Below are 14,671 nucleotides of genomic sequence, written 5' to 3'. Positions count from 1 at the left end.
AATGTCATTTACAAAATCAAAAATGGTTATCAGAAACCTGCTTCCTTGAAGTAAATATTTTAACTTCTCTTGTAACAAGTCCTTTTATAATAAACTCTAAGCAAAGAATGTGCCCAACATAAACACATTATCCACAAATAGTCAGCTTTTTATAGCATTTCTTTTTCTCTACAGAATATCAAAGCACCTATGCTGCTACAACAATTAGTTTCTGCTAAAATTCCAGTAGGCAGCCTACTTGTCATCAAATTTAAACTTCTGGTTTCAGCTGTGTATGCCACCACGTTGCACATAAAAAGCAGGACTGTATTTTTTCCATTTAAATTGTCATACCACATGATGACAGGTAGTTCTCTATTATCCTCCAACCCCCAACTCTTTCATGTTGTGGAGAATGATACTGTCAAACAATATTTTTAAGACTACTAACTTGGGCTTAAACAGTTAGGGCATTTAGCATAGACAACTGGACACCCTACTATATGTTTACCTTTCCAAGTCCAAGGTTACTATTTCTCCATGTAGCAGCAGGTCTTGTTTACTCAGCACTCACTACCTATGAAGAACTAGGCATGGTTTCTCATTTGATACTCAAAACAACTCTGAAAATATTCATCAGTTTTAGCCCCACTTTTACTATAGAGAACACCAAGATTTTATAGTTATTAAGTTAAAGAACCAGGATCTGAACTCAGTAAGCTTAAAGTCTGTACAAAGTACTACAATATTTTAAACACAAATTGGTGCTACTTTTGGACAGCTGTGATGACCAAAGGACAGTAACAAGAAATTTAATGCAATACAAAATAGGCTTATAATTTTGGGAATTGGATGAGACTCTAACCATGGTAAAATTTCTTACATAACCATTTCTTACTATTTTTTTAAAAGATTGTATTTATTTGAGAGGTAGAGTTACGGACAATGAAAGGGAGAGAAAGAAAGGTCTTCCATCTGCTGGTTCACTCCCCAGATGGCCGCAATTGCTGGAGCTGCACCAATCCAAAGCCAGGAATCAGGAGCTTCTTCCTGGTCTCCCATGCGGGTATAGGGGCCCAAGGACTTGGGCCATCTTCTACTGCTTTCCCAGGCCACAGCATAAAGCTGGAATGGAAGAGGAGCAGCCAGGACTAGAACCAGCACCCATATAGGATGCCAGCACCACAGGCAGAGGATTAACCTACTGCGACATGGTGCCACCACCCCCCCATTATTTTTTATAAAGTAAAAATTTGCTGAACTTTACTCCACAAAACAATGTCTTCTTAAAGTATTAACACAAATGGAACAGGGTTCAATACTATTTTTTAGATTTTATAGATTACTGTAATATTCTTTTCTTTCTATTGGTTCACAGGGTCCCTAGGTATGGATTCAGTTTTATTTATACAAGTTGAGATCATCTGAGAATGTCTAATTTTCAGCAATTCTAGAAGCTTCTCTTCCATTTGCCCTCATGTATTGCCTCTCCCCAATTTCATTCTTATTCTATTGGTGTTACACATAAGGTGGATGCCTTCCTTTCAGGCTCCATGTCACCTACCTTGCTCTCATTTTTCATTATTCTGCTACATTCAGTATCATTTCCTCAGACCTTATACTTCAGTAATTCTCCTCTCAGGTGTATGGAATTTGTGTTTACCCTGTTGAGATTTTAATTAAAAATTATTTTTTTAATTTGAAAGGCAGAGTTAGGAGAGAGACAAGAGATCTTCCATCCACTGGCTCACTGCCCAAATGGCAGCCAACAGCCTAGTGAGGCCAGCAGCCCAGAGCTGCTTCTGGGTCTCCCAAGTGGGTGCAGAAGCCCAAGGACTTAGGTCATCTTTCGCTGCTTTCCCAGGCACTATACCAGGGAGCTGTACCAGAAGTGGGGCAGCCAGGATTCAAACTGGCACCCATATAGGATCCCAGCACTGCAGGTGGAGACTTAACCCTCTATGTCACAGTACTGGCCCCCAGACTTTAAGACCAATGACTAATGTCTGAAAAGCTTTATTTAAGTATTCTTCAAATCTTTACTCAGGGTCTTATTTTTCCCTTTGTTTCCTATTCTCTTTTATAACTTTCATGATTTGAAAGTAAACATATTACAGTCACTTTCACGACTCTTGAGGTAGTGACTTTAATTATACTTGCTGACTCTGAATTTTTCATCACAGCTATCCCTTTTATATAGAGCGAATGTATGTGTGTATATACAATTTTTTTTAAAGCTTTATTTATTTGAGAGCACAGTTACAGCCAGAGAGAGAGGTCTTTCATCCACTGGCTCACTCCCCATACAGCCACAATGGCAGGAACTGCATCAATCCAAAGCAAGGAGCCAAGAGCTTCTTCTGGGTCTCCCAAGAGGGTGAAGGGGCCAAGTACTTGGGCCATCTTTGTCTGCTTTCCCAGGCCACTAGCAGGGAGCTGGATCAGATGTGGAGCAGCCAGAACACAAACAGATGCCCATATGGGACGCCAGCGCCACAGACAGATGCTTAATCTAGTACACCATAGCACAGACCCCAACAGAGTATATTTTCCTATAGGAATCTCATAAGGGTTTTAGAACAGTTTTTTTTTTTTTTAAGATTTTTTTTATTTGAAGGACAGTTATTCAGAGAAAGGGGGAGAGACAGAAAGAGAAATCTTCCATCTTCTGGTTTACTCTCCAAAGGACTGCAAAGGCTGGAGCTGGGCCAGATCAAAGCCAGGAGCCAGGAGGTTCTTCTGGATCTCCCATGTTGGTGCAGGGGCCCAAGCACCTGGGTCATCTTCTACTGCTTTCCCAGGACATTAGCAGAGAGCTGGATCAGAAGTAGAGCAGGCAGGACTCAACCCAGCGCCTACATGGGATTCCAGGAGCAGGCAGAGACCTAACCTACTACGCCATTAGTCCAGCTCCTGCTTTTGTTTTTGAGAAGCTCTTCTGGGATATCACCTGTTTTGAGACTTTTATAATGTAAGGGATTTGATACTTTCTATTGCATTTTTCACTCTAAAGATAACAGCCATACTTTCAGTTAAAAAAAAAAAACACTCCTCATTAACTCCTCATTTGAATGCTTTCTCATCATGTAATCTTTATGAAGTCAGTTTAAACCTACAATTAGGGATCCACATTTAGGTTAAATCTCAACCACAGAAAACAGCAATGCAAATAAATTCACATACACATCAAATCAGATACAGTGCCCTTGCACAGAAGGCAAAGTTCACACATGCCCAGGCAAATGCTAACTACCTTCTTTCTTAAAACTCTGCTTGGTGGTTGCCAAGATTTTTTTTTCTTTTTTTTAAACTTCAGTTATTAGGGGCATGCCAATTTCAGAAAACATTCTGTTTTCAGAAAGATAAGAGGGAGAGGGTGTTAAAACCAAGAAAATGTAGAATATAAGGCAGAGAGTTAAGTGTATAACTTAAAATGAGAACCTCAACGATCTGCAAGACCAGATGGTACCCAGAGAGGGGGAGAGACACTGTCTACTGCAAACACGCAATGTGGGAATCCAGATCATTAGAACTATAACAGGGCTGCCTGCGCACAAGGGGACCCATCAAGGCCAACTGCCAGATACCATCATATTGGCAGCATCTGGGTGAGCCTGACAAGATCAAATTCTCCCAAGGACAGCATTTAAGTTGGGGTCTTTTTGTCTCATTTTCACTACAGAACAAGTGGCCTTCAGTTTCATTCAATCTTTCTTCAAATATGTTTACAGAGTAATAGTGAAATCCTGCTCAGTGCAGAGTTGGTTTGCTCATGATTTTGAATAGCATTGCTCTGATTCAACATTTGAGTTTAAAATTCAACTCTAGGAAGACAACTTCAGGTTGTACCTCCTCCAGATACACATGCACACATAATCATAGAACAAAGAGCTTTTAAATATATATATCTTATGGCTTTTAATCTCAAAGTCTAAAGTAAAAACTGACATTGGTATGATGTAAGACACACCATGATACAGCAAAGTTTAAAGACCAAGGTGGCAAATTAAATAACATTTAATTCATTTTTTTCTTTTTGTTCGCCACTCTTAAACATTTTAGAGGATGAGGAACAAGGAAAAGACTCTAAATTCATTAATTTTATATAAGGTTCATAGACAACACAAGGAATTACTAGGTCCATAAACCAAACAATGAAGTACACAGAAGAGATAAAATTACTTGAAATAGGTAGTTCCTGACTTAAAAAGCAATACATATTGATGAAAACTCATTGTGGCACTAAAAAATTTTCCATCCTGCCAAAATATCACCTGCAACAAACAGCTTTATCCACTTAGCTAGTCAAGTCTCTTCTTTAGGTACCAGGATTTGCATATTCTGACCAATCTATGGATTAAAAATAAGTAATCTATGGGCTAGTCTGAAAACAAAATCAATATTTAAAACATTTTCCCTGTCAGAATACGTTTGAAATTAAATCACCAATTTATATTGAAATCTCTGAACTCATTCTATTTGGTAGTTTGTCTACAAACATAACCAGGGTGAAAAGAGTAGCCCAAACTACTGTCCTTGCTAAATATTCATAGATCATTAAATCAATATGCAAAAAACAAAAATTTCAGACATGGCTACCTTAGGAAAAGTTACAAAAGGTGTAAGTTAGTAAATTATGCTGAAAAAACTTTTCTTATTTGAGCATTTATACAATTTAGAGGCCCAATCTGATACATATTTTTATGCAATCAACATTTAGGAATTCAAATATGAAATTGTATGGGGTCCACATAATGAAAAAGACTCAGGTTCAGATATTCTGACTCACTTATTCTAAAATTTATAATAATCCCAGATGACTTTCTTACGCATTACAGAGGCCAGTTTTCATACAGGCTCATCATCTGTGATAAGTGGTATTTTGGGGGCTCTGCCTTTAAAACACAGTAGTTTTAGAATTCCCTGAGCCTAAGTTGGAAAGCACATTGCCAACCTACCAACCCTTTGTAATCCTCCAAATCAATCCACTCAAAATGCTTTTCTTAATTACTTATTCATTTATTTCAAAAGCAGACAGAGAGGTTTCCTATCCGTTGGTTCATCCCCCAACGGGCCCACAACAGCCAGGGCTGGGCTAGAACAAAGCCAGGAGTCAGAAACCCCATCCGAGTCTCCCGTGTGGGTGGCAGGCTATCATCTGACTCCTTCACCAATGTAGGCAAACAGGAAGCTGGCATCCAGCACTCTGATATGGGATGTGGGCTGTACCACACTGCCTTCCACACAGCTCCTTCCTTCATTTGCCTATAGCTGGCCACGGTCTAAGGACTAGGCTTTTTTTTTTTTTAATTTTTCTGAAAGAGTTACAGAAAGTGGATCATCTTCCATTCTTTTCCCAGGCCATTAGCAGGGAGGTAGATTGGAAGTGGAGCATCCAGGACATGAACTGGTACCCATATGGGATGCAAGCATCTAGACACGGCTTTACCTGCTATGCCACAAGGCCAGCGCCAGGGCTAGTTTAAAAAAAAAAAAAAAGTCTATTTATTTGAATGGCAGAGACTCGGGGGAAGAGGAAGGAGTAAAGAGAGTGGGGAGAGGGGGAGAGAGAGAGAGAGGAGAGACAAGAGAAGGGGGGGCGAGGGGACAGAGGGAGGGAGGGAAAGGGAGAGAGGCAAAAAGTATGAGAGAGAGAGAGAGATTGATCTTACATCCACTGGTTCACCCTACAAATGGTGGCAACAGTCAAGACAGACCAAGACTGAAGCGAGGAGCCTGGAACTCCACCCAGATCTCTAACATGGGTGGCAGGGGCCCAAGCACTTGGACCATCTTCTGCTGCTTTCCCAGGTGCATTAGCTGGGAGTTGGATCCAAAGTGGAACAGCTGGGACTTGAATCAGCACTCATATGGAATGCTGGCACAGCAGGCAGCAGCTTAATCTACTGGTAACTTAGCACCACTGGTACCAAAGGGCTTACTTTTAAAACTTCAAAAACTAGATATAATTTTTATGAAGTTATTTTTGTTTCTAATTGTGAATGTTTATAGACAGTTAACATATATTTAAAAGATCAGAGTCTAGGGAGCCAGCATTGTGGCACAGCAGATTAAACTACCACTTGGGACATGTACACCCCATATCAGAGTACCAGTTTGAGTCCTGGCTCTACTACATTTCCAACCCAGCTTCTTGCTAAAACATGACTCCGAAGGCAGCAGATGATGGCACAAGTACTTCCCAGTCCTGGTTGTTGAGAACATTTAGAGAGTGAACTAATGGATGGAAGATCTCTAATTTCTGAACTGGAATGCTATCAAATTTAAAATTTCAATCTGGTTTACAGCATCTCCAAGCAGATTATATACTGATTCTTTAAGACATCAAACAAGTGATTAACAGAAAAGTTTAGTGGCTTAAGCAAAGTTAAATCAGGAAATTAAAAAATTGTCAAAAACACCTAAGACTGTATTCTAGATTATGTTACACAAAAAGTAACTGGACAGAATATGATAAAAAAAATTGCTATATTACAACATCAAAGGAAATATATGTGCATTTTAAAAATTCAAGGCCAGAGGCTTAAGATTTAAGGACACCGTAAAGACACTGTATTGACATAATTGCTACATGGCATTTTCACATATTCATTGGCAAATGAATGGGGAACGTGCTCTAACAGTGTGACCAAAAAGACTATAGTGCGTGTGTGTGTGCATAAGATTCCTAAATCATTCTGTAAAATGTTAGCCACAGTAACATGCACATTTCAATGTTAAATTCCACCTTTCTCTATGATTCTGTTACTAGAGGATAAAACTCCAATTAAGAAAGCATTATATTTTCATTTAATACCCTCCTTTCTTTTTTTTTTAAAGATTTATTTATTTATTCGAAAGTCAGAATTACAGAGAGAGAGGAGTGGGAGGGAGGGAGGGGGGAGAGGGGGAGGGGGGGAGAGAGAGAGAGAGAGAGAGAGAGAGAGGGAGGGAGGGAGGGAGGGGTAGGTAGGTCTTCCATCCCATGGTTCACTTCCCAATTGGCCACAATGGCAGGAGCTGCGCCGATCCGAAACCAGGAGCCAGGAGCTTCTTCCAGATCTCCCATATGGATGCAGGGGCCCAAAGACTTGGGCCATCTTTATTGCTTTCCCAGGCCACAGCAGAGAGCTGGATTGGAAGTAGAGCAGCCAGGTCTCGAACCAGTGCTCATATGGGATGCCGGCACTTCGGGCCAGGGCATTAACCCACTGTGCCACAGTGCCGGCCCCTATTACCTTTCTTTAATCAATAAATCTCAGCTCAAAGAAATCAGTGATTATTAGTATACTGTAACACAACACCTAAATATGTAACAGGTGTTCAAATGGTATCTGGTGAATTAATTCAATCTTTCAATTGGCATCATTTTTTTACTGATTCTCTTCCTATTCATTTTATTTCAAATCAAATTTTACATCTAAAAAATCTGAAATTTCTCTTAAGCTTTTGAAATCTGTTCTCTGCTTATAAAATTCTTTGCAAACCTTACATTTTTCCTTTATTTTATTCTATGTATTAGTCATGAGAGAATTTTTTCACTTTGTTTTTCCCAAGTCTATTCCAAAGTGTACTGAGAGTACTACACTGAAAACTTCCCCAGGGGTCTTGAACATCTAGACTCTGGTCAGGAAAGAATGGGACAGACAGATCTAACACACACACCAGTAAGGCTCCAGGGCTCACAACCTGAAATATACAATTTGTCTACAGGAAGAAACACAGAGAAATACGGAAGCTTCCACAGAACTTGGGTCTCTCTTCATTTCTTGACTTTTCCCCCATCATCCATCTACTATATTTACTGAATAAACCTTTACTTTCTCTCTTCCTAAATACGTACCCTTCATTTCCTATATACTCTTAGACAAAAAGAAAAAAGTTGCATTTTCAACCACATGCGCTTATTTTTGAAAACGACAATCACCAGCATTATTTTTATTCAGGTCTAAACTAAAAGGCTGTATTTCAATGCAGTAGTTCTCAAAGTGTGGTCCAAAGAATCTTGTGGAATAGGGGAGGTAGGGGAGTCTTTGAGATCCTTTTCCTTAAAGAGTTACAAACTCTTTTCATAATACTGCTGAGACATCATTTGCTTTTTTCATTCCCATTCTAGACGACACATGCCATGCATATTACAACAAACAGAAAGCAGAAACAGAGGTGAGAATTCCTTGTCATCAAGCCAGACAGTAAAAACTTTGTAAAATATAAGACAATGCTACTCCTGTCATTAAATGTTTTGCCTTAGAAAATTTACTCAATTTTCATTTAAAACATGTCAATATATCTGGTTTTAAATGAATCGATAAAATCTTAATTTCTAATATGACAAAGCTAGCTATTAGATAAACAAAAACTCTTTGAAGTCCTCAATAATTTTTTTAAAGTATAAAGGAGTCCTGAGACCAAAAGTTGAGAACCATTGCTTTAATGGAGTAGTAAAGACAGAAGAAACAGTCTTTCCTGACTTTCAAATTACACTTGAAACATAAAATTCATAAAACGTAAGGAAATTCTAACTTAATATTATTTTAAAGCATCAGACTTACCATTATAGGTTATTCTTGGCTTTGTTAAGCACATCACAAGATGCAAATCCATTTCATCTGATGGTACAAATTTTGAGCATACAGGGCACTTAAATCCTAAATGGTAAAGAAAACACAGGTTACTTGAGCATTCTGAATATCCATCTGTGATCTTTAAAGATCATGGATGAGCAAACAAACTTCAAACTCCAATATTAAACTTACAGTGACATATTTTGCAACTCAAACTGGGGAGAGTCTGTGACTATAATACCTGACTTTTCATTCGTTCATAAACATCAATCCCATCTTCAAATAAAACAAATTCAATTGAGGAAGGTATAATCTAACAATGTTAAACTCCCAAATCACCTTCTAATGAGTACTAATCCACTAATTCCCCACTTATTTCTAATTTTGTATGTCACCTTAAACTTATGATTTTTATATAACAGCTTAATTTTTCTGACTACTCTTTAGGAAATTACATCCCCAGATTTAGTATAGTACACTTTGAGAAATAAGATTTTATAGCTTGACATAAGGTTAGAAACTATTCTAGTTCATCAATCTTTCAAAAATTTATCTTATGAGGAATGTAAAGCCTTTCCCAACAGCAAAAACAGGTCTAGAATCTAAGATCCTAATATCTTCTTTAGCAGTCTCTGCCACACCAGGCTACTTAAGTCACAATGCAATAGAAAACAGCATCAAACCAGGGCAGACTCTGTTGTTAATTTTGACACTTTAGCTCGTTTCCGGCAATGTTCAATCTGCAGTATTAAGCATCTGCATGAAGTACTCCACTGAAAGTAAACTGGCATAGCCGAGGACAGATGGCTTTGTATTTCGCTCTCTGCAGCCCTCTCACTGAAGGGAGCCGTCCAGCCCTGGCTCCCTTGCTGCTCAGCCAGTGCTCATCTACAGGAGTGCCTGGTTTCCCTGGATCCCACTGTTCCTCCCCTGCCCCCTTCCACAGCAGCGTGAACACTGCTGGACACCTGACCCAGGCTAGGTACAAAGCAAAAGTGGAACACAAAGATGTGCTGGGCCAATCAGTTTTTCTTGAAAATATGACTAAGAAACAGCAGCAGACTAGACTGGCTAGTTAGTAAAAGCTGAAGCAGAATGGTCCTATGTTGGTAAAGAGACTGGCGTATCTATGATGGCTCAGGTGTAAGCTGAACTTAGCAGAGAACAGAAACCACAGCACAGGCAAGCACAGGAAAGTGGTTCACAAAGCAGGAAGCAGATGTGTGGAGAGCAGCAGAAGCACTGAGCCTGCTTTGGCTGGTCTCCAGCCCTGCACAGGTGTACTCGCACAGGAACAGTGCTCCCTTGGCTGGGACGCAAAACTCACTGCAATCAAATGAGTCAAGAATCGGCAGGAAGGTTTTGGCAGGGTGACTTACCCAGGTATAGAACTTCCTAAATGAAATATATGATTTTGAATGCTTATCTTTCAAACTGTATCAAATGCATTTTAAAATAAAGGAATAAAAGCATCTTTACTTCAATTTCTTGAAAACTACCAAAATGAAAAAGGAAAGATGATTCATCCAAAATGAAACTACAGATGACTATAATCACCAAACACAGACTACCCCATACAGTAAAATTTGATTAACCAGGAAGAAGATCAAGAAATTTCAAGCGAAGCCAGATTTCAGTATCAAATTTCCTTGGAACTTGAAAAACTTGCATCCCTGGAGTTAAACAGGGTATACAAGAGGGAACCAGCCAGTCAATTTTTTAGCCACTAAGCAGAATCATCTGAGTCCTAGCATCCTCAAACCTAGAATCCTCAAACACAGTGCAACACTGTGACCCTAAAAAGCTGAGTGCCACTCAACTCCCCACAAAGCACAGCCCAAGAAGAAAAAAATACATTATGAATAAGGAACCACATGGTTTTCTAGTTAAATAAAGTGAATTAAACAGAGGCACTTCTCTCTCCCACTAAAATAATAAAATAAAAATGACATAAAGAAGAGTTTGAGAAGTGGCAGCAGCTAATGAGAAGAAAACAGATGAAATTAACAAGACTGAGAAAACAGACTAAGTGCTAACAAAAGTTAAGCCAATTCTCACTACCTAATACTCCTAGGACTTAGGAACCTACAATTCCACGGATGCCCAAGACAATGGTGATGCATGAGACTAAAGTCAAGATGGATTCAAAGACTGAAGAAAAACCAGACCCCCAGAGTCCCAGTCCATGACGTACTGTCACACAACTGACACTAGAGCAAATGGAGGTTTACTGTAGAAAAAGAACCAGAGAAGGTTCAGAACAGAGGACACCAGGCAGGGCAATGGGCAAGAAAGCCAATGGGAATCATTAAAAATCTATATATCAAAAAGGTCCCAGGGCTGGCATTGTGGTGTAGCAGGTAATGCCGCCACCAGAAGTGCCAGCATCCCATAAGGGTGCAGGTTCAAGTCGCAGCTACTCCACTTCCGATCCAGCTCTCTGCTGTGACCTGGGAAAGCAGTAGAGGATGACTCAAGTCCTTGGGCCCCTGCACCTGTGTGGGAGACCCGGAAGAAGCTCCTGGCTTTGGATCGGCGCAGCTCTGGCCGTTGTGGCCAGGTGGGGAATGAACCAACAGATGGAAGACTTCTCTCTCTGCCTCTCATTCTCTCTGTAACTCTTTCAAATAAGTAAATAAATCTCTTTAAAAAAAAAAAAAAAAAAAAGTCCCTCTACACAGCCTCCATCTCTAGACCCATCTCCACAAGAGGATATAGATTCTTCTCTTAAACCATAAGATCACACAGCACGAAGCACCAAGATCCTCGCCTAACCTTGCACATAAAGCTTTCCATCAGCATTTTAGGGCCTGTTTCTTAAGCATCACGAAACAAAAGGGAAAAAAAAATTTCATGGAAAAACATACAAGACATAAATTTAAAAGGGAAATTTTAAACATTTGGCAGACATATAAAAAACATGGGCTGGTGCTGTGGTGTAGTAGGTTAAGTCTCCGCCTGCAACGTCAGCATCCAATATTGGCACCAGTTCAAGATCCAGCTGCCCTATTTCCAATCCAGCTCCCTGCAATGTGCCTGGGAAAGCAGCAGAAGATGGCCCAAGTGCTTAGTTCCCTACACCCATGTGAGACCTGGAAGAAGCCCCAGGCTCCTGACTTCAGTCTGGCCCACACCAGCCTTTGCAGCCATCTGGGAAGCGAACCAGCAGATGGAAGATCTCTCTCTCTCTCTGTCCCTCCTCCTCTCCTCCTCTCTTTGTAACACTGCCTTTCAAATAAGTAAAAATAAATAAATAAATAAATAAATAAATAAATAAATAAATTTATATATATATATATAAAAAACACAAGGATAACATCATTTATAAAGTATTCTTACAATTGAGGAAAATAAAACCAAATACTACTAGGAAAAAAATGGGCAAAAGTTCTAAAAGAGACATTTTCCCCAAGTAATATGCAAACGATCCATAATTTAAAACTGTAGTGTTTGAATAAAAGAACCCTTCAATTTCTTTATATTTTCTTTTTTAAAAAATGTTTTATTTGAAAGGTAGAGAGGGAGAGAGAGAGATCAATCCAGTCTACTCCTACCCCTTTCATTCCCCCAAGTGTTCACAATAGCTGAGGCTGAGCCAGTGGAAGCCAAGAGCCAGGAACTCAGTCAGGATCTGCAGAAGCCAACTAGTTGGAGCCATCACCCATTGCCTCCAAGAGTGTGCCTCAGCAGGAAGGTATAAAAGGGCTCAGAGCTGGACTCAAAGCCAAGCACTTTGATAAAGGATGCAGCCATCCCAAGTAGCGTCTTAACCACTATGCCTAACACCCCTTTCTTTGTATTTCTTTATTCCTGTTTTAATGGCTATAGGAGAAAGGAGAGAGAAATCTCTGTTTAGTTTACTGTGTTCAACTAGAAAGCCAGGAAGTGCTCATACAAATAGGCTGTTCTCCCTCCCTAGGCTCTACTCCATCTCACCAATGACAGTTTCTCATCCCAAGTCCACAAAGACTAAAACGCTTAAGAACACATCTTAAGTGGTGGGCAAACAGGTAATTTCAACACTGCTGATATGGTACAGTTTTCTTTATGGAAGAGTGATTTGGCAGTATCTCACCAAGCTATACATTTCTCTTCTGATCAAGTACAAGAAACTCTCCTGAAGCTATGTTCTCAGCAACACCCACACCCACACCCACACCCACACACACACTTACTGTGGCATTATTTGAAATAGCACAATATAGGAAATCATTTAAGTGACCACATACGAGAGATCTGGAGAATGACCCAAGAAGCATCACCTACACAATGGAGTACTGTGCAGCCATGAAGAAGAAATGAGGGGGTCAGCACTGTGGCACAGTGGGTGGTCACTGCCTGAGGCACCAGCATTCCATACAGACACTGGTTTGAGGCCCAGCTATACCACTTCCAATCTAGCTCCCTGCTAATACACCTAGAAAAGCAGTGGATGGCAGCCCAAGTGCTGGGCCCCTGCACCTACATAGGTGACCCAGAGGAAGCTCCTGGCTTTGGACGGGCCCAGCTCCAGCCGCTGTGGCCATTTGAGGAGTGAACCAACAGATGGGAAGATCTCTGTCTCTCCCTGTAATTCTGCCTTTCAAATAAATCTTTAAAAAAAAAATAAGAAGAAAGATAGAAATGAGGAGTATCTCTGCAGCAATATGCAGATTCTATCAAGGTTCAAAGGACAATCTTCAGTGCATACACTGTGTTGGCTGCCGTGCAAGAAAGAAGAGTAAACAAGGATGCAGGTATATGTGGCTATCACAGCAAGAAAACTAGAAAGGATAAACTTGAGCTGCAGCTTTCACACAGATAATGTGTTGTAACACACAGGGAAGAAGATAATCCTTTTAATAAATTTGATTTTTGAACAATGTTAATTTACAGACTCAAAAATAAATCAACAAGGATGAGGGGAAAATGCCTACCTAAAGTTGATATAAAAAGAAACACATTAACATAACTACGTATAAAATAAATAGCCAGAAAGAAACACATACCTCCCTCCACTGAAAGGGCCTAGAAGCAATGACACTCCAGTAGCAGGAAGCTGCCCAGATCTTAGATCTCCGAGTATCATCCCCCCAAGCAAATAAAGCACAACTCGTTAGAGAAATGGCTGATTCTAGGTTTGGAGCAAGGAAAGTATAAGGTGAGTCCAGGATAGCTTGCAAGCCTAAGAAATGGTCACGGACACACTCATAAACATGAGTCGGCTTCAAAGGGCTCCTGTTGGCCAAATTTGGACAATCTGTGAATCAAAATGAGTAATGACATTGTAGACTATAATATACTAAATTTAAAAAAGAAGACAAAAGTGCACGTAGATAATGACATATTCTGAAAGCTTCAACCCAAGATCACGTAATTAACAGAAAAGGGTACTTCTACAATGAAAATACTGGCTGATGTCACCTTAAACAAATATTCAAACTTAATATCACAAAAGGACAAAATGACACTATGTGATCACGGACGTGATGCACTGAGCACATGACATGCACGATGTATGAGTATACTTACCAATTTGAACTTAACCATGAGCAAATCTGGAGAAAGTCTCCAATATCTATGACAGGTATCAAAACAAATACACAGCCGGTGCCGCAGCTCACTAGGCTAACCCTCCGCGGCGCCGGTACCCCGGGTTCTAGTCCCAGTCGGGGCGCCAGGTTCTGTCCCGGTTGCTCCTCTTCCAGTCCAGCTCTCTGCTGTGGCCCGGGAGTGCAGTGGAGGATGGCCCAAGTCCTTGGGTCCCTGCACCCGCATGGGAGACCAGGAGGAAGCACTTGGCTCCTGGCTTCGGATAGGTGCAGCGCGCCGGCCGCAGCAGCCATTAAGGGGGTGACCAACAGAAAAGGAAGACCTTTCTCTCTGTCTCTCTCTCTCTCTCACAGTCTAACTCTGCCTGTCAAAAAAAAAAAAAAAAAAAAAATACACAGACACAGAGACCATGATAAAAGTCAATGCAGGAAACAAGAAAATTTCAACATAACCTCTGCCATTCTATAATTATCACAAATCTTATTAATTACTAAAGATTTCTATCTATTTGGAATTTTTGTTCTTTTTATTTATCTGATTTTGTTTCTACTTATTTGTTTTGGCTTCCATCTTCTATGTTAGAGGCTTTTTCCAAA

General features: G+C 40.1%; 1 protein-coding gene across 4 annotated transcripts in view; it reads right to left on the bottom strand.

Annotated features, from left to right (window-relative positions):
* Positions 1-14,671, bottom strand: part of ZNRF2 (zinc and ring finger 2) — a 104,954-nt gene that overhangs the window by 49,418 nt on the left and 40,865 nt on the right. For all 4 annotated transcript variants that reach the window (XM_070059696.1, XM_070059697.1, XM_070059699.1 and 1 more), the window contains exon 2: positions 8,532-8,627. In XM_070059696.1, coding sequence (XP_069915797.1) covers positions 8,532-8,627 — 96 coding nt within the window. The remainder of the gene's footprint in view (positions 1-8,531; positions 8,628-14,671) is intronic.

Source organism: Oryctolagus cuniculus, chromosome 16 (assembly GCF_964237555.1).
Source record: "Oryctolagus cuniculus chromosome 16, mOryCun1.1, whole genome shotgun sequence".
Classification (NCBI taxonomy): domain Eukaryota; kingdom Metazoa; phylum Chordata; class Mammalia; order Lagomorpha; family Leporidae; genus Oryctolagus; species Oryctolagus cuniculus.
Note: the sequence above shows the minus strand (reverse complement) of the source record. Positions and strands in the feature narration are given on the sequence as shown.